Below are 23,702 nucleotides of genomic sequence, written 5' to 3' on the forward strand. Positions count from 1 at the left end.
TTTTTAGTATTAAATGTTCTGTAGATATGATTTATTATATCAAAACTGACAATGTTTAAGAGACATCGTTATAACTAAGTCTCCACGAAGGTGGTATCAGTAGATGCCTCTTCTCTCCCCAATGAAAACTCTATCAAATGGAAGCCAATTCGTGACACGAACTAATGCACCGAAACCTACCATTGCTTTGTTACAGAGAACAAAGACCCTTGCGCAAAACTGAACTGCACCCTAGGCTCGCAATGCGTGCGAAGCAGAGACGGGACCGAGGCCTCCTGCGAATGCCTGGAATCCTGCCCGAATTTAGGGGATCACGAAGGATCGACTCCTGTCTGCGGCACAGATGGGATCGACTATCCGTCCCTCTGCGAGCTGAACCGAGTGGCCTGCGCGAAAGGCGCTAATATCACCGTGGCGTTCCAAGGCAAATGCGGTGAGTATTTTTCTCGCGACTTCAGAGCTTAGACACCTTGACACTCGTCTGCTTTATCCCCGCGTCGAGGAGTCAACAGAAACATCCAACGCGAAAGGAACAGGGGATACGTTACTCTCGGGGTTATTGAACCGGGGGTGGAAACTGTCAGACTGACAACACGATGCTGACACGCGGGATAAACGTTTCAATGCTGGGTTCTTATCGACCCACTTCCTGCAACGTCTTTCTTTGACGTTTTATGGTAATTTGGCGTTGTTAGCGCGCCTAGGAATGTTTCTTCGTCGCTCGGCGGTCTTTTTATTTGGTTTCTCTACTGAGAGCTTACTTTGCTCGTAAAGAAAGGGACGAGCGCTACTCGTTGAACAGAAAACTAAAAGTAAAATTTACACAAAATTTATGGTAGACTTCTTACATAATAATTAGAACCAACATCTCCCAACATTCAGTACCTACCCCTTATTTACAAAAATATATTAAAAATCTTGAACCTCGAAGAAATGAAATTCCTTCCTCAGTCAAGCAAATTAATCGTACAGTTACGTGCATGGATCGATGTAAAACATAGAGACAGGGGAACAAAGCGGAATTAAAGGGGATGACGGCGAAAGTAGTAATACCGTGCACGTCGTAAACAAGTTGGGATTCTCTAAGAAATGCATCTCGCAGCTGCGAGATTATTTATCCAAGGGGAAAACAGGCTCGGACTGCATGCTACAGGCCGAGCAACCCTAGGAGCTTGTAGAGGAAACAAATATTTGCCGAATCGAAGTCGAAGAGCGTGGAGCTTAAGCATGGGTTTGTCAGCACGTATTTACTCATGCCTTTATGCTCGCGATCGAGATTACTTCCGGGCAGGTTCGCTCGTTTACATTCACGACGTCCCGCGTACGAATTCTAATAATATCGCTTGGGATTCTTATTTCGCGGAGCCTGCAAACCATAAAGCGAGGAATCATTCCCTCTACGAATCGATTCTTCCTGCACGCGAATTGCCTTTTGTAGGATCGACTGTCAAGATACGACGAATATAGTTCTGTAGAGATCCTGACTGGATTTATCATCTCCTATTTTGGTGTAATTTTGGAAATGAGGTTTTTCGTGGTTTAAGAAAAAGTAATTAATAGCGATGTTGCTGGAGGGTGTTTCCTTTTAATCGGGTGTAGAAGATACTGCTTTAGTAAGCATGGTTAGCTGTAACCAGTAAGCTGCTAGCTCAGGTTAGCTGGTTCCTGGTTGAGCATAAGTTTTCTATATGTATATAAAGGAGTTTCGATGGTGTCATTCGTGAATTAAATATTTGAAAATTTCTTAATTAAAACGTTTGAATAGTTTAGTAGCTTAATATTTTAATGTTTGCAACTCTAAATATTTGGAAATTTGAAATTTTAAGTGGGTTTCAAAAATTCGAAATTTCAAGCAGGTATGTATTTTAAAATTTGAAATTATAAGCGTTTGAAAATTTGTAACTTTAAATATTTGAAATTTAAGTATTTGAATATTTGAAATTTCAAATAATTATGTATTTGAAAATCTGAAACTGTAAGTATTTAAAAATTTTAAATTTTAAATAGGTAGGTGCTTGAAAATTAGAAAAACTGGGAAGCCTGAAAATGAAAAATTTTGAAGCAGAAAAATAATTTGAATCGCTCCGTATCCTTTCATTGTGCTCCTAAAGATTAATCTTCTCATTCAATTGCCCTTCCCTCCCCCGTGTCTCCAGTATTTCAGCCACGTACGCTTTCGTTAACAACAACCGTCGCTAATCAACGCTTAAAAAGAGCGGAAAATGGGAGGCGACTTGCTCGGTCAAATAAAAGCCTTAAATCCAGAAACAATGCGTCTTTAGGTTAGCCGCGTTCGCGCGCAACTCGCGTCGCCGGAATTAATCAGCCACGGTTTATGCGGCGGTCTGACAATGGCGCATCGAAAAATAGCAGAGAATTAAACGAAGGCCCGACAAAAGGCGCAAAGACACAAAAGGCTACAAAAGAAAGAGAACAGCGCGTGGAAAAATCGGCGGAAGGCCCGCCGCGTCGCGACCACGAGGAAGAAAGTGATAAATTAGCCGTATGGCCAGCCACCTTACCCTCCCTCTACTCGCCTGCTCGATTCGAACGCGAGTCGAGTTACTCGCGCCCGAGATCACGAATAGAAAGAAAATACACAAGCCTATAGTTGAGCCCGCGAATTTAGCCAGGGTCGAGCGATATTTGATATTTCACGTCCGACTAAATTGATCCTCTACTACTAACGAAAGGGAGCTACCTGCTTCTCGCTGCTCGCGTTTCTCGGTCGCTCTGAAATCAAAAGCGGCAATCAGAAAGGGAAAAACAGGATTCCCTCTGTGAGTTCACATCTCTTTTCTTCGCTTTTTCCTTCCTTCTCTTTTTTCCGAGCTCGTTTCCAGTTGTCAGCGTTCATCTCTTTATGCTCATCGGTTTTCTGCTTTATCCAATTTTGCCTCTGTCCGTATCTTATTCGTCCCTCGTCTTTGATACCCGCCTTGAAGATTCCTCCCCCTTTCTGACGCAAAGGCTGATGCATTTGTACCCCTGCAGCACGGCCGTTTTAATTTTCTTTCGGGGTACGATGTACCTCCTGTCTTCGTGGCTCTTTTTTCTTTAGGGTGATTTCCTTACGATCTACTTTTCTCTGAAATTGTAATTCTTTGTGACGTACTGGTGATTTTGTTGATTGAAATTTCTTTTATTTTCGTTTCGTGATTCCTGTGGTGCTTTTTATTGTATAGCATCGTACTGAACTCATTTTGTAAGTAGGTTTACTCGATCCTTTTGCTGGTTGCTGAACATCTAACTGTTTATGATTGTTTGTTTCTGTGGAAGTATCAATTTTTATTCTTTCTGCTCTGTGCTTAATTTTTGATCCTCTTTTCTTGTTATCTTATTTTACTGATTTCTTTGAAACATTTTTCTTGTGAATCTTCTGGTTTCTTAAATTCGTAATCCTACTGTTCCTTAAATTTAATTTTTCTGTTTATTTTTCTGTAAGAATACCTAGTCGTTCTTGTATTCGTTTTCGTTACTTCGTTTTATCTTTATACCCAATATCCCTTTTCTACTTTCACAACTCTACCCAGTCCCTTTTCACTGATTCTTCATTATTCATATTTTCATTCTCAACTCTCTTCCTTTCTTTTTTAAATTTCTGTACCCTTCCCATTATTTTGCTACCTACTATGCCACCAATACAAAAAGAATTTCCAAAAATGTGTACCTCGTCATATACAAAGAAGCTCAAGCTTAAATGGTAAAAACACTGTGCTTCATCATTCTTCTGTAACTCCCTACGTCATCCTGAACATCCTTCACTCTCCCACACACCCACCCTCGACACCCTTAATCCCCCCTTCGTCTCTCTCCAGCACCAATTCTCCTCGCCGATAGAACACTTCCAGGTTTCACTTTCCTTTCTCCCTCAGTCCAACAGGATTCCCCGAATGTCCTCCGCGACATGCGTTCCTCACTAGGTCGGCGTCTCGAATGCAGTACAAACTCGGCGAGCGTTTAATCAACCGAGTAGTAAAGACAAATGTTTGATCAGACAGGTAGCTGCGAGAGAAGGTGCCAGCGTTTACTTAGGATTAGGTAAGTCCGCCCCCCGCCGCCCTCTTCGCTCGCCAGCGCGCTCGCTCGCGCCTCGACGCCGCTTCTTATTCTTCGAGCGAACACAGAGCGCCGTCCGTTACTGTAATCGCGGATGCCCGTTAACGAAACGCTTGGGGAACGCTGACGCCTTCTCTCCCCTGGGAAGAGAAGAGTTTCCGCGCGATGTAATTGCTGTTGATCTACAGTTAGACCCTACTGGAAAGTAGCTGGGCAAATCTCCGGCTGCAATTCAATTACTCTTAGCTTCCTCGCTGAGTGGTTTTCGAAAAATTAGTGGACTTTGGGTGCGCTTGGAGACAGTGGTATAAGTGACAGTAGCTTTGTTATATAATTTTCTTTCGTGACGTTACCACCTTCGTTGTCGATCTGAAATGTGTGACTACCCCAAAATGCCAGCAACAGAGTTTCTATTGAATGAATGTAGATCCTGTGAAGACCTGGTTACCCAGCGGAAACGATAATAAAACCAATGATCTTTCTGAGTCCCTCAAAATACTATAAAAACCTTCACTATCAACGTTCAAGATCGTCGCCACATTCAAAACAGAAAGACCCAGCAAAAAGGAAGAAAAATTAAAGGGAATTCCCAAGATCCCATAAACAGTACCAAATTCTCCACACCCCATTTCCCAAATCAGACCACGAGGATCCTCAAATGCTTCAGGAAGAAGCTACCACTCCTCCCATCGGCCCTTGATCGAGTGAAAATCGCGAAGAGACTTCGTTATCAATCGTATCGAGTCGCTCTCATCGTTGCTCGACGGAACGACGAAATCAATAATAAATTCCGGACCGGTAAGAGGGTAGAGACCTCGTTGCACGCCAGCCCCGATCGCAGCTCGGATCCCTGACCCCTCCTAATTTCTTGGGGAACAGGGACGCCGAGTCAGGGGTGGAACGAGCCGGGTCGCGAATCTCAAGTGGCTGCGACGATAAATCAAATTAGCTCGAAACTTTCGAGACTTTTCGATCGTCAACCCTCGCCCCGCCCTTGGTCCATCGTTGCCCCCAGGTGCTCGACTGTCAGCGGCGATTGGCCCGAGGGTAAATTGAAAAAAAGATGGGGGAAGGGGCCAGGAGGAGGGAAATGAGTTTTTCGAGGCAGACGAACTTTTTCAATGATTGAAAGTAGCCAACCAAGGGAAGCAGAGCGATGGTAGCAGAGGAAGCTGCGAACGCGATAAAGCGTGGCTGTAGCTCGCGACTGAAAGATCGTCGGTGAATGGGCGAGGAGGCGATCCTGTCGGCAACGGGAGTCGTGTTATTGAGTATCAAGCGTGCTAGCATTTTGGAGAGGACTGTCAGAGTACGAAAGGGATTAATCTCTCCCTCGGTGGATATGAAAACACCGCGGAAACTCGGCAGAAGTTGTTTCGCTTCTCTGGAAGCGACGACGCCAATTCGATCTTGATAGAGAACAATTGGACGCCGCGACGCTTTCACGAGAACGAATAATTTTCTAATTAGCGATAGGACGTGTAACGAGGTCGACTCGCCGGGGGAAACAGTGGCCGCGGTGGAGAATTAATAATGTCAGATTGCGGGAAAGAAAGTTATGGAAGCTCATTAACATAATTCCAATTATCCGTCGCAGAGATTTGCGGTCGATTCGGTGTCCCTCGCTCGTGGTTATTGTACCTATTGTCCCGCAGATTACTTCTAGGATTTGCTTGCTGGAGTTCAATGATGATTCTGTAATATTGTTTGAAGCAACCATGAGGTAATAATTGGATTAAAATTGTGCAAGTTTTTTTGCTACACGCAAATCGAAATGAGTAACTATTTTGCAGATAAGGAACCACATTTCATGATGACTACAATCATCAAGCCTCGAACCCTTTGGCCAGATAGAATTTTGCTACTGATTTATTTTGATCAAAATTGTATGAGCGCGAATTTTGAGACCATTTTTCGCGATGTTCCCATTTCACTTTGGAGCTAGAAATTATATAAATCGATTATTAATACATAGATATTATTGCACGCTCTTTGAATCACTTCACGCAATACTGTCCTTCACCACCGAGCTTATAACAACATACTACTACTTTACAAACTTCTTAAACCTCTCCTTACATCAGGAGCACCTACAACCCCCTACCACCTCAAAGAATCACCAAAAACTCCGAACCCATTAAACGTCCCAATTTGTCCCCCCAGCTAATCTCACAATTATCCAATTACCATGAGACCCATCCACGAATTTCCTCGAGTGGGATCGCTAAGTAACCCTCCCTACCCTCGGCGTAGATAAGCGCGGTTTCTTTCCAGATCTCTCTCCCCGTCGTCCCACCTCCCGCTTCACCGAGAAATTCGCTTCAGCTCGTTTCCCGTGAATATCCAGATCCGAAATGGAGGCGAGCGTGCCGTTTTCTTCACGCTCGAGTGTGCCGAAATAAGGGCCGAGGCTGAGTGGTAGGCGGGATGGATCCTGGCTTCTCCTGGGAATGGGCTCAACTAAATTCTCACACTAGCCAGGCTCTAAGGTATTCCTCTGGCGTGCGCGCAGACGGAGCGATCGCGCGGCGCGGGTGCACTCGTTCGAGACCACATTCGTCGAGACGAGCGCAGCCAGCCGGCTATATCCTCTGGGGCGTTTGTTTCCGCGACAGGCGAGACGCTCGATTGATCGCGCGAAAGGATAAACAGAAGCAGAAGATGGAACGCGCGGAGACGAGGAAACAGATTTGCCTCTGGGGCGGGTTTACGCGATAGAGATTGGACCTTCTTGGGGTAGGGTGTGCAGCAGGGTTGGGGGTGCCTTTCCCGCAAGACGTAATCTCGCGATGGGTGGAGAGCTCGGGGTGCAATTGAGGACGATTTTGAAGTCTGTCGACTGATTAGAGTAAACACTTCTGTAACGCGGTTTCCATGTAAGGCGGAGCAAAAATTGCGACGTTCAGTAGTCATAAACGCAATGTCTCTGTGACACGTAAACTCTTAGGATTGAAATTAATGGGGAATTCCCCTCTTTTCGGTATAACACGATACGAATTACAGTGACGCTGTAAACCCCAGTAACCACCATCCACACCCTCTCCAACCCTACCATCCTACTTTCTCTCTCCTCTAGATCCCATTTAACATCCCCATACATACTTCACTCAGACGTTTCCGAAATTACCTCTAAATTATCCGCAAACGATGACGGGGCCTATTCCAGCCGCGCCACAAATCTCTCCAGACGGGTTGCAACGGAATATTCAATTCCATCTGCATTCGTCCGCGAGATCGCTCATAATTCACCAAAGACGCATCATCGCGGCTGGTCTTTGTAACGGCGTCGACTTCGTGCCGCATAACTAGCCCGTTTACGACGCGGCAAACACAACGAGGGACTCCTCCCACCCTCGCTCCCATCTCGCCTTCGCCCGACCTCGCCTCATTTCTCTCATCCCTCCCCCTCCCTTCCCACACCCTCGCACAGCTGTAAATTACCATCATACTCCTCGTCGGATGCTGTTGCGCGCTTGTGTTTACGCGCCGCGAGCCTAAGTGACTGGCGCTCTCTGTTAAGAGAGGAGCCAGGGGTTCACGCAGACTTCGGGGTCGTCGCAGATCGAACGGAAGGGGTTCGCTGTCGGTGCACGCGAGCAGGAAGAGCGACGACGCAGCTGTTAACGTAAACTCTAGTCATTGGCCCTGGAACGTAATTCCCTTATACGATCCTCGTAACGCTACCGTTTCGAGGAGCTGCGCGAGCTGCACCTACGAGCGTCGGCGAGGCTTTATGCGGGAGTCGAAAAAGGGAACTGCTTCGCTGGCTTGTAATCAATGGCGAGGTGGGCTTCAGAGGGACATTGTTGAAATAGTGGAACTGGGTCGGGGAAGTTTTGGGGGTGGGTCTTTGGGATTTGATGAGCATCGTTTAGGTGGAGTTAGCACCTCTGGAGTAGTCTCGGAGTAGTCTTGGGATTTTAATATTCTTCTGTGAGGTAGAATGAGAGATTTGAGGGGATATTTTAGTTACTGGGTGATGTGTTATTTGGTAGTATAAAGGAGACTTGGCTAAGGTTATGGTTATAGTGGATGCGTTTTTTGGCGAACTGATGTTCTGACGAGTATGCCCAAAACTACTTATCGTGCGGCCAACTGAAGCGATTATGACCTCATGAACATTTTTTATCTCTCTCTCTATATATATCATCAAATACATTACAGACAACAGAGTGTCTATTATTAAATGAAACTGGACTCACTCGAGTCTCTGATACATGGGCTAGCTTTTAACAAATTCCCTGTATGCTTTGCAAGAGTACATAAGCACGACTGACCGTTCCCATATTCGACGATGGGAATTGGCTGTTCCATCAGCCAGGTTCCGATAGAGGATCTGTGATATGGAACCACTACCAAGGATTTCTATGACCGTTTGAATATTCTTTTAGCAGTTTTGCATCTAGGCGTCGCTCTGTTACCAGGATCTCCATCGAATCTTGGTGATGGGTATTTATTTATTAATAAAGTCAGAGCTGTACAATTCCCAACGACAAAAACGACGCGATTCTTTTGCAGATCGTGTAATCTATGGCTTATATCGATGTACAAGCGTCTATCGCGATTGTCGAGTAAAAGCGGATTCGAGCTACGCGCGCGAACGCGGGAAAATGAACGAGAAATGCGCGAGAATGGCTTTTAAAGTGAGTTCCCGGTAAAGTGCCGTGGAACGTGGAGAATTGAAACGGACAGTAAATTCCAATAAATGTACACTATAGTATTTAGTACTAGATGGGCTAACGATGAGAACGCAACTGTACTCCAGCCGATACAGTTCAAAGCTCCCTTTTCGCGATGCACTCAAACTCTCTATGACCCAGTTGATGCTTGATAGTTCATGTTCTCCGAATTCATGATTGAGAGAATGGAGTTCGATATACTAAAAGCTTATAATTTTCAGGGGAATATAATTACTGTCAAGGCCTTCATCTTTTACTTTCTAAAGCCATTTTTCATTTTCCAGATAATTTTTCAGACTTTATTTAAAAACTGTTCTATTTTGCTGATTCAATAATGGAATAATAGTACTTAAGAAAGACATAGCATTATTTAAATTAATGAATTAAGTAGCTCTATGAAATATGTTGGTGGTCAGCAACAGTAAAATATAGCAAATAGGTGACAAGAAATAATAGAATAAAAAGGATTTAGTAGAATTAGTTGCTCTAATTTGAAAAAACACACCTAGGTCCCAAAATACGGAGAAATTTTGACATAATTATTAGAAACCTTTAAAATTTGGAAAATGAAAAATATGAAATTTTAAAAGCTTAAGAAATCCCTAATTATATTATTACCATTTCATATTAAAACTAATCTGCACTGCATTACTTACTCTAAAAGAAATACTTCAGTACAGCCTAGAATCGGAAAATATTTCTCTCAGCAGTGAAGCCTGCTGTCACATTCCCAAATCCTTCACCCCTCGTTTCACACTCTAGACAACCAAGAATTTCAGCTACAACTACTCTCTGGAAGACTCTTACCAGACTGGCCACAAGCCATCCTCAAGAACGTCGTACCAGGAGTTTCTAAGTCGCCAGGCTAACTTCACGCGACATTACCTTGATGCGGATTTCTTTGTACCGTCATCGGACCGCACCGAAAGCCCCCTTATCGTCGTCTGTCGGCCGTTATCCGGGAGCACCGTCGTGGGTACGCGTAACGACGTCCATATGTGACCAGCAAACATCGACGAGAGACAAACGTCCCCGAAAAAAGGGGAGCCGAAAAGCGTTTAATCGGACAGGGTCGTGGAACGAAGGACAGATAAAAGGCGATCCCGCGTGAACGGAAGCGTTGACTCGCCGTATTTAAATTCCCAGCGACGCGGTAATTTTCCTCCCTCTTATAATTCACCGTAGACACAAAGACAAAGAGGAGCAGGGGGGAATGGTATTAAAATAACATTGAACGGGGAAGCGAGCAAGGGAGAGGGACAAAAGGGCCTGGATAAGGTGGAGCGGCGGAAAAAAGATGGGGACAGGCTGGCGTCACTTGAAACCGTAAAACCCCTCGTAAATTGCCTTAAAGCCCTTCGATCCGTGGACAGGGGGTGCGTCGAGTCCTCGATTCCCTCCCCGCTCCGCGATCCCCCCGTCGGCGATTCCCGTCGAACAAAAGCCATCCGGCAGGGCGATAAAAGTGTGTTTAAAATTCCCGCGTCGCCGCGGGGCAATTGTTTTTAAGTCCGTCGCTAAGACTCACCCCCTGCCACCTGCTCGCACCCCGTCTCGACCTTCTTTCCACGCCGTTCGCGTCCCCTTTCACCGCCCCGTCTAATCTCTCGAGTTACGCGAAACTTTCTACGTGGCTTCAGCTACTTCTCCCTTTTTTCCACCCCCCTCTTCGTCCCCCCTCGTCCCGACGCTTCTGTGTCCTAGCGCGCCCCTTCTCGGCCCAGGCCGCCTGTTCTGGCACGCCGCGCGTATTTTGCATTCCCGCGGAATAACTTTGAGAAAGGAATAATAAGCGACGGTGGCAGGGGGAGGGTGGAATACGAAAGAGGCTGGCCGCGAGGGTAAGTGGCGGATAAAGGGAATTGAATTGAGCTTGGTCAACGAATTGAAAGATCGTTTGGAACTTCGCCGCCTTTCCGCGTCTACCGTGAGTTCTTATTTCGCGCTGCGTTATTGTTCCAAGCGGTTTATCCTTTTACCATCCCACGTTACTGGGGACAATCCGTCTGTTTACTGTTTCGTCCATCTCTGAGTAAATGCGCGGGTTTGAAACGCTGGGGAAGATGGGACGAAGGGTTTTCTTCTTTCTGTTTGTAGGTTGTTTGTTGAGAGGAAGCCAGAGATGGAACAGTTTGTGAAACAATATGAGACAGTTCTCCTGGGGAATGATGCTCGTGGAGAGTGTGTTACTCGTTGGCATTTGGCGGAGGGTGATTTGAGCTGCGACAGTTGGGGAGGGGGAAGCTTTATAGAAATGAGGCTGATAACAGTTGTGTGAAAGCTTGACTTAGGATGTTTCGAGCAGCTATTACGATGGAACAGGGACTTATGGTACATAGAATAAAATTAAGAAATAGATGGCAACATATGTATATGTTCAGGTAAATCTCTCTTCCCCCTTGACCAAATCTTTTAAAACTCTAATAGCATCAATGCCCTATATGCAGAAACCACTGTACCAAATTTGGTGAAATTCAGGTAACCCAGTCCAAAGATATACAGCATAATACACACACCTGTACATACAAAATTTAATCATCAGTTTATAACTTTTTTGGAAGACTGGAAGAAGAGTCAAAATTTGACACATAACAATACTTTCCCCCCGTTATTATATTATAATAATAATAGCCAGGAAAGTAGCTAAAAGTTTAAGTTTGGGATATTTTAAATTTTAAAAAGTGAACATCTATGTGACATTCGAAAATTCGAAACACTAAATAAGTACCTACGTGATAATTTAAAAATTCGAAAGTGCCTAAAGAGCTACCTCCTTCTCAGTAAAAGATTCCATCGAAACTTGAATAACTCCATTTTTAATATAAATCAAAAAAAATTCCACCCTAATACCTCATGGTACATAAAACAGAACAGCAAATAAAAAATCTGTTCAGCAACCCTATACGCCAGAACCGCCCTCATATTCCACGGAAGGAGAAATCATATCCCTCCAGCAAAGGTCCATGCATCGCTCCCTTCCAAAGAGATACCGCGGCGAAATTAAAACTGATACAAGCGATAGAGGAATGGTTGCACACGGCGTGGAAGATGAAGGGGGCGGTGGTTCGATTACAACTCCAGACGAGCCACTAAACTGGCGGCGGCGAGGAAGAAACGGGGGTGGTTGCGGAAGGGTCGAGTTTAGCCGCTCCACTGGTCTGTAACTCGAACTAACCCCGGGAAACACCACCACCACCTCGGCAACTTGCCGCGTCAGCCCCCGCTATAAGGTCGAAACCTACCGCCTACGGACAGGAAACGGAATCCAACTTCCTTCCTTGGTCGAGGGGCGAAGATTAATCTCGGCTCGGTCATGCTTCCCTACCTGTGCCACGCGTAACCCCTTCGACCCCCTGCCTCATACCCTTTCCACGAGACCGCGCACACTTCTCACTGGCCTCTTTCTATCTGCCTTTATCAATCTGAATCCGTCTAGACCGTCTCTGGGGCTACACGAATCTCCCTGATGCGCTTCCTTCGTTACGCTCGTTGAACTTTCTATTTATTACCATTAGAGACGATGACTTTGGCTTTTGGGGGAAATGGTTGGGAATCGACAGCTGATTGCTTAGGGAAGATAAAGATTAATTACTTGCAGAAGAGTTTGTTAATATTCTATATCTCTACCTAGATTTCGGTACATGTATAATACGTGTAGCTTCGTCTTTTTAGCTATCATATTTTTTGTAAGTCTCTAGCTTACTGTGATCCTTATCTGTACCTCTATCGTAATCTATGCACTGTTTTTTCTAAAGTATCCCCTGTATGATGAGACTCGTTTCGAGGCATGCCTCGAGACTAGTGAGACCAGACCACTTGGAACTACTTTGACTTTTGTTAGAGCTTCGAAATAAATCCAAGTGGACTCAAATCCATCACTTACTTCAAGACATGTCACGATGTTAGTCCCATCGTGTAAAGAATACTTAAATTTTCTTCCCACACATTATAAACACCTATCCAAGAGTAAACAGTATCTCTGTGAAATGGATGCAAGGGAATGTGACTTAGTTGGGGTTAATCCCGACAAGCTGGAATTATAGCCCAGCTATGAAAACGTTTGACTAACGAACAACATACCTTCAACCAGAGGATTGAACGTGATCTCAAGCTGCACGTACCGCAATTTAATTTTCCAGATCCTTGCGGTAGCGTGGAGTGCGTAGAACCGGAAATCTGTCAGCTGGACGAGGGTAGGCAACCAGGCTGTCGTTGCGGCGAGCAGTGCGGCATCGAGTTCTCGCCAGTTTGCGGGAGCGATGGTAAAACGTACTCGAATGAATGCAGCCTCAGGCAGGAAGCCTGCAGGTCGAGATTATCGCTCAGGAAGGTCTACAACGGAGCCTGCAGCTCAGGTAATCTAACCATGATCCTAACAGTCCCGAAATTCCTTCGAGGCAAAATGCAATGTGATGCAGTTGGTTGCATCAGAGATATGACTGATGATTCTGTAATTTCTGTACTGTCTCCTTGGGAAGGCAGTGTGTCAATGATTAACAGTATTAGTATTTTTTTTTAGTAAGTAATAGGATTTTTATAGAGATGTTTATATTCGAATCTGAATATTTTTTAATGAAACATTTCTCTAACTAGAATTTAAACCACTCTGAAATTAATTCAAATTGGAATCTGAATTTTTTAGTTCGAGGAAAAATTTTTACCACATGTGGATGAATTAGTGGTATTAATTTGAGAGACTAAAATACTTTTATTCTTTTTCTGTGTAAGATAATACCTCGTAATATTTGCTTCTGTTATTTTATACACATAATGTCCTACTTGTACCTATGTGAATATAGGATATAGAACATTATCAAAAGCGTTAACTCCTAGCTCTCACCCCGTTATCTCTGCTTTCCATGTCTGCTTGAAAACAGCCAAGTCTCGCCTAGACTAAACGTGCCATAATGCCCACTGTCGCGTCAATAGAGAGCAAACGAAACTTTTATCACAGCTGACGGTGACGCGCGATGAAAAGAGGTTTTTAATCTGCGCCATTGTGCAGGGATCAATCCGTGCGATGAGGCGAAGTGCGGCCCCTACGAACAGTGCGTCATCAACCGACAGGGAATCGCGAATTGTGAATGTGGCCCAGAATGCGAGCCAGTGATGAGACCAGTCTGCGCGCGAGGCGGGAAAACCTACACGTCCCTTTGCGAGTTGAAGAGGCAGGCCTGTTTAACGAAGACCGATATCGAGGTCGCCTATACTGGAACCTGCGGCTCCAAGGGTCCCTGTTCTGAAAAGGTCAGTTCTAGATTCTAATATGCAAGTGAAAATTAGACAGTACTTCACTTATTTGTTATAGAAATTGTAATATATTACAATGGTCTTTGTATAGGGTATCCTAGAACAGGTGGTTCTCGACGAAATTTAGTTCGAATTTTGAATAACTAAGGAGCACAGGTTGTCTGACCATTGTCTGTATCTACTGTGAGCCTAAAAGTGTGCACTGTGAAACACACATACTCATTTAATATCAATTCTTTTCCATTTTTTTGGTTGTGAAGAATTACCACCATTCCACTTATATCCAAGGATTTCTGTGAATCCTTCACAAATTGCATTTGAAATAAAAATTCCTAAATTATGGAATGAACCAGATGAGTTACCTCACACCATAAATTACTTTTGCAAATTGATATGAATTCCAAAATTTACTTGTATTATATTTGAACACATCTCTCCAGTATTTGAGTTTCTAAAATACAAGATATTGAAAAACATAGAATTCTTAAGTGAAAATCACTTCACATAAGTTTTACAAGAAACCTTATCTGAACAGTTCCTTCAACCGACAATTTTCCTCTAATACTCGCCCCTGCGCACAGAATAATCGCAGCACCTGATTAAAGCGAAAACTACAATTTCATAATACTTCCCCAACGTTTCGCGACTATTACTCCCATCCTTCTCTAACATCGACTATTGTTAACCGCGACACGTAATATTCTCCTTGAAAAATACGCGAGGTCCGTTCAAAGCCAGCGAGCAGTCCAAAAGTAATCGCCAGGTGGAAACGCGGCTACATTAAATTCCGGGAATTAAAACGGAGAATTAAATTGCACGGTCGCTATAAAACATCGGGAACGATAGATTATGGGCTTTACGCACGAAGGCTGGCCGTATATCCAGCCAGGGCAGGACGACCGACAAAAAGGCCACTGTCGCCGAAAGGCGAGACTCCGAGAGAGGCGACGATCCGCCGCGATTAATCTCCCTTTTTCCCTGTCCCTTCTCTGAAAGAGACGAAAAGAGAAAATGGGAAGAGCGTCGACGTGCCTTCGATCGTAAAGCTGAGCTGAAAGGGGCTGCCTTTGTAGATTTGCCACTGGGGCTCGATCTGCGCGGAGATCGGCGGCACGGCGGTCTGCGAGTGTCCAAGATGTCCAGAGGAATTTCAGCCAGTCTGTGGCGACGATGGCATCAGTTACGGGAACGAGTGTAGGCTGCGCCTCCAGGCCTGTCAACGTCGACGAGTGATCCGTGTGCTTTACCAGGGACACTGCAGTGAGTATCCCTTTGAAAAAACTCTCTAATTCTCCTCAATTTGTAGCACCGATTTCGTACGTCCGAACCGAGGCGACGTTACTGGGACAACTTGCCTTTGGGCGATGGTCGTGGACATTCAGAGCTTTTTGTGTGCCACTGTTCTGTTTACTGATTCTGAATCCATTTTGATAGAATACAGAGTGTTTTGAAGTACGGTGATTCACGAATTTGTTCATTATTGTTTAATTGCAAAAACCAGTGTAAATAGAGTACAGATTTGTATGCATTTATGGAAAATTTAAGCTTTAGTAATATCAAAAGTAAAGCATACGTTATGATGCTCGGAGGCTGAAATGAATTTTTAATTCGTTTTCATTATTGTAATACTATTTATGCAAATTTAATTTACATAATCGTCTGCAGTCTAATTATGAATGTAATATATTAGTATTTTTTCTCTCTTATCTGTTTCGTTTCTACCTGCTGTATTTAAGCAATTTTAGCACAGAATGTAAAATATTCAAAAATTGTAGTATCTGAATTTAATAGTTTTTCTTGAACAACTGTACTAAATTCGTGAATCACTTTATCCGTATTCTAGAAAACCCTAACTGAATCCTTTCTCTGTCAGTAACTACGTCGAAGCAATTGATAAATTTATGTGCAATTTAGTTACCGTACAATATCACGAATGAAACAGGAAGAAGAGATTGTTTCGAGAGTTCAATTCAGCCATGAGAGAAGCACTACCTAGATCACTGACTTCCCTCTTCCTTTCTCCAGGATTTCTCAGTTGTCCTTTTAGACAGCGTCTATCTTCCGAAGTTCTCAGTGTATTATAAGGGAACGACTGCCTTGTCTACAGTACACAACTTCCTCCATTCAATTTACCTTCAACTTCACTCAACTAACTGCACTTCCGAGATGGTCTGTTGAATTTTTTAAAGCGAGAGCGTCTCTCCGTAATAAAGTCAGATGAAATGTGTCAAAACTGTCACGACCAAACAATTGTGAATTTACTGTATACGTTTTCAAGTGAAAATTCTGTATAAATAATACGGATGAGCCCGACGACCTAAATAACATTTGACAATTTATCTGGGAATCGAATTGTTCAGATTCCTTATTTTTGTTATTAAAATAATATTTTAATGCTCGACTTTTAGTAGCAAATGGTAGACAGTTGTTGTCCTATTGTTACGTCAGTTTTTGAAACGTTCAACTTCATGGAAATCGGTCACGAATGCTTCCTAGCTTGACACAAAACAAACGCCTAACTCGATGGGCTGGTTCGCAACGGGTGACTGCCATGTGACACATTGTTCATTTCCAACGCAAATTATTTCCACACATAGACGATTGTCCCTCTCAATGGCCTTTGCGAGCGCGTCTCCGATTCAGGTCGCTCATACATAGACTGTACTACTTGCCCTGACGTAAAGGAAAGCTTATTACTGCACACAAAAAGCGAACGTTTCAAAAGGAATTCTGCAAAATGTCCTTTCACGATTTTGATATGATTTTGAATCGTTCTGAAATACCTACAAACTCGTGCAAGAAGGCTCGTGCAATTTTTAAAACTACTTCCTGAAACTTCATTTGTATAACACATCTGTCTATCAAGGAACGCAGAAAGCTTTCCTGAACAAATATCCTATAACTTATGCTTTATACAGTAGTCAGAATTCATTTCCTCCTAATTTGGAATTTATGAATAAAGTCGTTTCATTAAAAATAGTTGAAAGTTTGAGTCAGTTATTCACAGTGAAATCTATTTGAACGTTAGACGCCTGTAATAAAACTCTGAGCCAAATATAGATTTTCTGATAGGAAATCGGGGCTAAATTGATCTCTAGATGAGAAGTGGCTCGGTTTAAATTCGCTGAATGGCTTTCCACTAAGCAACCGCGGAAATTGAATTTTAAATTATTCAGAGGAATTGAATAAATCATTACGAATGAATGATAGACGAAAACAATGCGGATTCTGTCCCATAAGCGAAATAGAATATCGAATAACCATCGTTCCTAATAAATACATGAACAGCGAGGGTAAAAGTTTCATCAGCGAAACGTTAATTTGTACTGAACGCTGCTTAATTTCCTTCTCTTCGTTTTCTGGAAAATTCCCATTCGTTCGCGACTTCGTTACGCGGTTTTCCTCTGGAATTAGGCCAGACTAAGATTTTTCTGCGCGAAATTCGTTGATTGAGTATTGATCGACCCGAAGCGGAGCAGTTAGAGCGAAGCTCTCGGGCAAATAATTAAGGAAACTTTATTAATGAAATGGGATAGGGGAAGAAATCGAAGGATGATCGATTCCGGTTGGCCTGAGCTCGTTATATCGAGAGAAGGCTGTAGCCACTCGAAATTTCGCGGAAACGAAGGAGACGATGATTCGACGCGCATTCGGTGCACACCGCATAATTTGCATACAATACACTGGGATCCTTTGACCCTTCCCACCCTCCCACGATATCATAATCGTATTTGCATAGTGATCGGCGATGGACCTTTGTACCTTAAGAATTCTTCATTAACGGAATTTGCATCTTTATCGAAAAATCCTTTAACCCAGTAACGCTGCAGGGAAAAAGAGGATGAGGCGAAAAAAAGGAGGTTATCGTTGTCCATGCCAAGGAAGAAACCTCGTTTAAATGATCCACTGACTATCAATCACTAGACTTGTGAGTTTTTAATATTAGGTATGCATAGCTTTATCACGTTCGTGGTGATGGATTCTTGAATCAGTTAAAATGCATGATTTCAAATTTTCAAATATTCAACTTCTCCAATATTCAAATTCAAAAATCCTCAAACTGTGGAATTATAAAATCTTAAAATATTCAAATTTTCAAACCTGCAAATACTGAACACCTGTTATTGCAAAATCCTCATGTATGCAATACTTCAAATTCCCAAATATTCACCACTGAAACATACAAGTTCAACATCCTCCAGATATCAAAAGTCTGCAACCTTCAAATACTCAAACCCTCATATTTTCAAATACCCAAATACCTTATTAATGTTGATTTCTAAAGTCCCGAAGAGAGTTTTCCACCCCCTCGCAATTAATTTCGCATGCAAACCCGATCAATGTAACCGTAACCGGACACCTCCGCCAAGAAAGCAGCAACTGAACCGCAACTTAAGCAGTCAATCCCCCTTCCTTGCAACACCTCCTAGACGCCCAATCCCCGGTCCCATCAAAGGAGCCCATCGTGTATCGTACGGTGCAATCGCCCTTCCCCCACCCCCTGGCTCCCGAGATAATTTGCATGGCTTAAAATCGCGTGAAACTTCTGAAACGTACCGGAATTCGGTTCCATGCATATCACGCCGCGGACGACTTCGCCCCTCGCTGAAATTGTATGAGTTGTTACCCCGCGGCATGCACGTTGCATATGCATGCAGCCTCGCCCCTTCCCCCTGCGGGGTTCGACTCGGTGTGTACCGATCGCAGGATCCCCTCGCGAGCGTGGAAAGCCAGAAGGTACTCTCCCAGCCCCGTCCCCGAATCACCCCAACCCCTTGGGCTTGTTACCCTCCGCTGTAGCAGCATCATCGACACGTTGCTCCAGAGAGGTGGGGATAAGCCGACGCCCCTCTCGGATTTCAATGAATTCTAAAGATAACTTCTCGACTGCAAATCCTGCCTCAATGGCGACTAACCCACCCCCATTTGTATTTTCTTCCTCCCTCCATCCCCAGGCTATGCCTCCTCGTCTTTCACCCCCTACAGAGGTGCCTTTGTTCCCAGTCTGGATTCCAGGGATTCAGTCGGCACTGGCGACCCCCCGGACTCGCGAGATACAGTCGAACCTCTTTAGCTCGAAAAATGATAGAAGACGAAAATTTTGTTCGTTCCTTTCTGCTGTGATGAGGAAACACAAAATCGATATGAAATTTACTTTAACTCGAATTATTTACTATATATTTAGGTGCAGTTTTTGAGCAAGTCGAAGTTACCTGTATAAGTCAAGCTTTTATTGTCACTGCCTTTGTAACTCGAACTTGTAGCTATGTGTCCTAATTTGAGGAACAAATGAACGCTGGAAAACATAAGATAACAACCACTGAGGACAGTCTTACTAAAACACCCTGCTCTCGACTACCTTAAACCTTTCATACTCAAAAACTTCGATGAGTGAAAGCCTCTATAACTCGAAGATTTCAGATCTTCCCTTGCCATTGGAATTATCGAGGTTCGACTGTAATTTCCCTCGAAACAGACGCGGCTATGCAAATATTTCTGAGGTGGGATGACTTGTTAACGCCTGGGCTGAAAGTGGGCCAGAGGGCTATTGCAACAGAGCCAGGTTCGACTTCTCGCGGCGTCGATGCGCGGAATCATGGAAACCGGAGGTGGCGCGCGCTACCCGAAACAATTCACCCTGGTTGAGGTGAATTAGCAGGGGATGGGGCAGGCGTGCAGGGTATCGCGGGATCTGGGATTTCAGACGAGCCTTCTCGGCCTCGATGACGAATGGCTGGCCAGGCAGCGCCAGTCTTTTTGCCTTCCAGGGCAATTACGGGGAGATAGATTGTCTCGGGGATCGCGTTTCAGGGGAGCAGCGATAAGGGGTAAAGGAACGGTCGTTAATTGGTGATCGCTGGGTCTTTGCTTGCAGATGGATGCGAGAACAAGAAGTGCGACTACTACGCTGAATGCGAGAGCGACAGCAGCGGGGAGGCCAAGTGCGTGTGTCCCAAAAAGTGCGAGAGTTCGGTAAGTGAATGTTTCTGGGGAAGGAGGTGAGGGTGTTTTGTGGAGATTTAGAGGAATTTCAATATTGAAATTAAGAGTAACTTGAAATTTTAAATTGAGAAGGAACTTGAAGATGTTAAGGATCTGAGATTCTAAGTTTTTGGATTAACGAAGTAAGTGTTTTCTAGAAAAAAACAAGACAAGTAAAAAGAGTACAAGAAATAATCCTCTTGAAAATAAGCTTTGTTGCGGTTCACACTTGATCAGACTATTAGTTTAACAAAACTGAATATTTCAATAAAAGATCTTAGGTTTCTATCATGCAGCTTAGGCTCTGAAAAGCACGAAGCCAATTTGTATTACAGCTTTTATCATCCACAGTGTGGATTACTTTAATTTAAATATGAATTTGTTTATGCGAGATCATAATAGCGGGTTTATAAGACACAAAGGAAGAGAATTAGCACGAAATTCTTTAAAGAGAAAGCTGCTTACTCGTGAAATCCACTTAAACCATGCGCTAAAACGCGACTACACTCGGTAAATTAATTCCCAAATTGCATTCAGATAATTGAGTTAATCCTTATAAAATCGAATTGAAACGCATCGCCAGAATCGCGGTTAGCCAACTCTGATTTTCCATTGCGTGAATCCGTTCGCGATGTTAATTTTCATCCCATTTGTCGGCCAACATTGTCCACTCGACCAATGAAAGCAGAATAACCAGAGTTCATCCAAGTGAAATACAAAGTCCACTGTCTCATCAAGTATAAAATTTATCTTCAACTTTTCAAGGAAACCAGTTGCATTGATTTCATCAACATTTTCTCTCAGAAAATAACATCATTGATTCTACACCGATCACAGGTATACAATTCTTCAAAACACGATATAAAGGTCTCCGCGAAAAATCAATTTATCCATCAAAGTTCTATTAAACAGTCCAGAGAGTCAAATGACGAACGTTAAACATAATGAACCGTCAAACGGGCCGATCTCTTTGCATTTACGTGCTCACAGCCAATCGTTGCGTTAAGCCTCGTTCGTTAGTGTGGCCAAAGTAAAATATTCATGCGATGATGGATGTACCACCGCGTATGTGTACTCTCCTGAGCCAAGGTACGCTCTACGTGCACGGTATTTCGCATTTGCGCCAGAATTACGTAGCGTTACGCGGCCCATATACTCAACCGCGTTCAGTTTAGTCGATACCGATCATCTTTTCATACTAACTGGTTCGTGCTCCCCTTTCATTACAGGCGATCCTATAACCATCTTCGACTTCTCTTTCAATTTTAAAATACTTGTGTCCCTCTTTTGAACAAGTGCTCTATTAAACCTGAATACTTATAAATGACAGAAAAATTCATAAGATAGAATTTCTTTGTATACAGCCTGTACTATTGCAAATGGATCTCATCTACTGTAGATAATTAGAAAAATACTAGGTATATACAGGCTGTCCTGTAATAAGTGGACAATACTTCAGAGGCTGATTCAGAATCTACAAATAATGAAAAAAGTTCATATAGGCATGTGTCCTATTTGACCTTGTTTACGAGATATAGTGAAATTTGTGTTCTACCATTTAGTATCTCATTATCTTCATGATTATCTTCTTCAAAAAATCCCCACAAAAAAGATGAACTATTCTTGGTGAATCCTTATAGAACCTCGAGATCCCTATATACTACTCATGTCCCACGAGAAGTCCCCTGGAAAGCATTGCTCCCAATCGATTCCAGGTGACTTCTCATGAAAAACGAATAATGGTACCCAGGTATCACGAAACGCGGAAAGAAGAACTCAGCTTTATCGCGAGTAACCCGCGTTCTCCCTGAAACAAAAAGCCCTGAAACAAAATTCCCCCCCTGAAGGACAAATATTCGTTGGCAATGGAGAGCACGTCATGGCCCTCCAAGAGATATCGTTATCCAGGGCGAGAGCTCGTCGTGGCGAAGCGCGAGCCCGAGCGACTCGCTTCTGAAATTCACGGATTCGTGGAACGTCCTGCTGACAAAACCACCAACAATTCCAGCGGTCTCCTCCACGGTCTGGACCTTGTTCCTGGTCGTTCGTGTAACTGCCCTTGGTGCATGCTTCCTTTTTTAACAAGCGTCCAAAGGAAAAGCGGTTGGACGTGGCCGCGCCGCACGTCTCGGGCCCAGCAGCTATCCGAAATTCAACGACGTCCACGTTAGGAGACGGTTATGGGGGTGGCCCGACGCGAGACCATCAACCCTAACGACCTTCTTCGCTCCACGGCACGTACCGTCGTCTCGCGAGATAGACATTTAGTGGGAGATTTGCTTGGTTGTTCGGCTGACTCTGTTTGAAAGCTGTGAGCCTTATTAAGCTCGGTTTCTAAGCGGAAGACGCTGCCACGGTTGGACTGGGATAAGTGGAATGTGTTTTTGGGGTGGTCTGATGGGATAGACCTGGCAAAAATTTGGTTGGATCTAGTGGAAAGGGATCGTAGTAAGGAATGGGAATTTGAGGGTTGCTTGAAGAATAGGGGAAATAAGAGGACTTGAAAGAAGGTAGCATTTATAGGACAGTAGAATAATTGATGAAGATAAGTTCTCTGGAGAAGGTGGGTGCATTTTTTATGATGAATTTAGGTACTTTTCTTTGAGGAATTGGCTTTTGAAGTCTTGACGAGGGAATTGCATAAAAGAGGAAATATAGTAAGTTGATGACTTAGTAATGTTCTTCGAGATTGTAGATCCATAAAATTAATCAAAATATATTTAAGGTTTCATTGAAGCACTACTACTTTAGAAAAATTATTTTTCCAATTTCTCAACGCTCGAAAAAAAAGCAATAGCAAGTCCTAGATTTAAGAAATCTGAGAAAATTGATTCCTTTCGAAAATCAATACTTCGTCAATTTTAATTTACATCTAAATTCGAAAATAGTATCTTTTTCTAACGTGAAGCGATTGTGGTGCATCAGCATAATTTTTAATACAAGTTTTCATTTTAAACGCGGTATTAGATCTTTCTCGCATGAACGCACGATATTCCCCTGGATTCGATCGCGTCAGCATTTCGTGAGCACCGAAGACGAGGACGAAAGGACTTTCAAGAGAAGGTAGAGCTGGAAGAACTGAATCAGAGGATGGTGAAAGAGATGAGGGCTCGAGGCATTGTTTGAACTGCAAACGAGGAATATCGTCACGTTCCAGCCTTCCTTATAGTCTCGTCGATTTCTCTCATAATTACCTCCTAAATTACGATAAGAGAGAGAGTGCGTACTAAGATGCTAGAAGGTTCTAATTAGAACTCATCTAAGAGCTGTTATCTTCTAGAGCTTTTTGTTACTTCAGTTTGTACCAATGGTATAAAGTCAATAAGGTTCATGAAACAGGAGTGAAACAATAAATATCTGAACCTATGTATGTAATTAATAAATATGTGTATGAATCCTGCTTGGGACTTCTAGAGTATCAGATGTTCAGGATTGTTCTGAATTGCGATTAGAAAAGTTACGTGACTAAAGTCTTTAGAGGGAGAGGATACCTGTTGGAAGCTAACTACAAGAGTATGTTGCCATGTGTATACATGCTTCAATTTGAGGACCAACTATTTAACCAAACTTTAGAGAGGTTCTAGAGTGAGAAGTTACAGAGGATCTTCAAAGAGAGGAGTGAGTTTAAAGTGAGCTTTTAGAGGTCTAGGAGGATTTTGAGAGTATTATTCGAACTACCACTAACATTTTAATAGAGAGTAATATTTAAACTTACGTGTGGCATTTTGTCGT

General features: G+C 43.4%; 1 protein-coding gene across 1 annotated transcript in view; it reads left to right on the forward strand.

Moving 5' to 3' along the window:
* The window catches only part of LOC143179802 (agrin), a 399,531-nt gene that overhangs the window by 358,857 nt on the left and 16,972 nt on the right, over nt 1–23,702 (forward strand). Inside the window, exons 6-10 of the mRNA XM_076379178.1 lie at nt 197–433; nt 12,878–13,093; nt 13,744–13,985; nt 15,062–15,248; nt 19,864–19,961. Coding sequence (XP_076235293.1) covers nt 197–433; nt 12,878–13,093; nt 13,744–13,985; nt 15,062–15,248; nt 19,864–19,961 — 980 coding nt within the window. The remainder of the gene's footprint in view (nt 1–196; nt 434–12,877; nt 13,094–13,743; nt 13,986–15,061; nt 15,249–19,863; nt 19,962–23,702) is intronic.

The sequence above is a fragment of the Calliopsis andreniformis genome, chromosome 1, assembly GCF_051401765.1.
Source record: "Calliopsis andreniformis isolate RMS-2024a chromosome 1, iyCalAndr_principal, whole genome shotgun sequence".
Lineage (NCBI taxonomy): Eukaryota > Metazoa > Arthropoda > Insecta > Hymenoptera > Andrenidae > Calliopsis > Calliopsis andreniformis.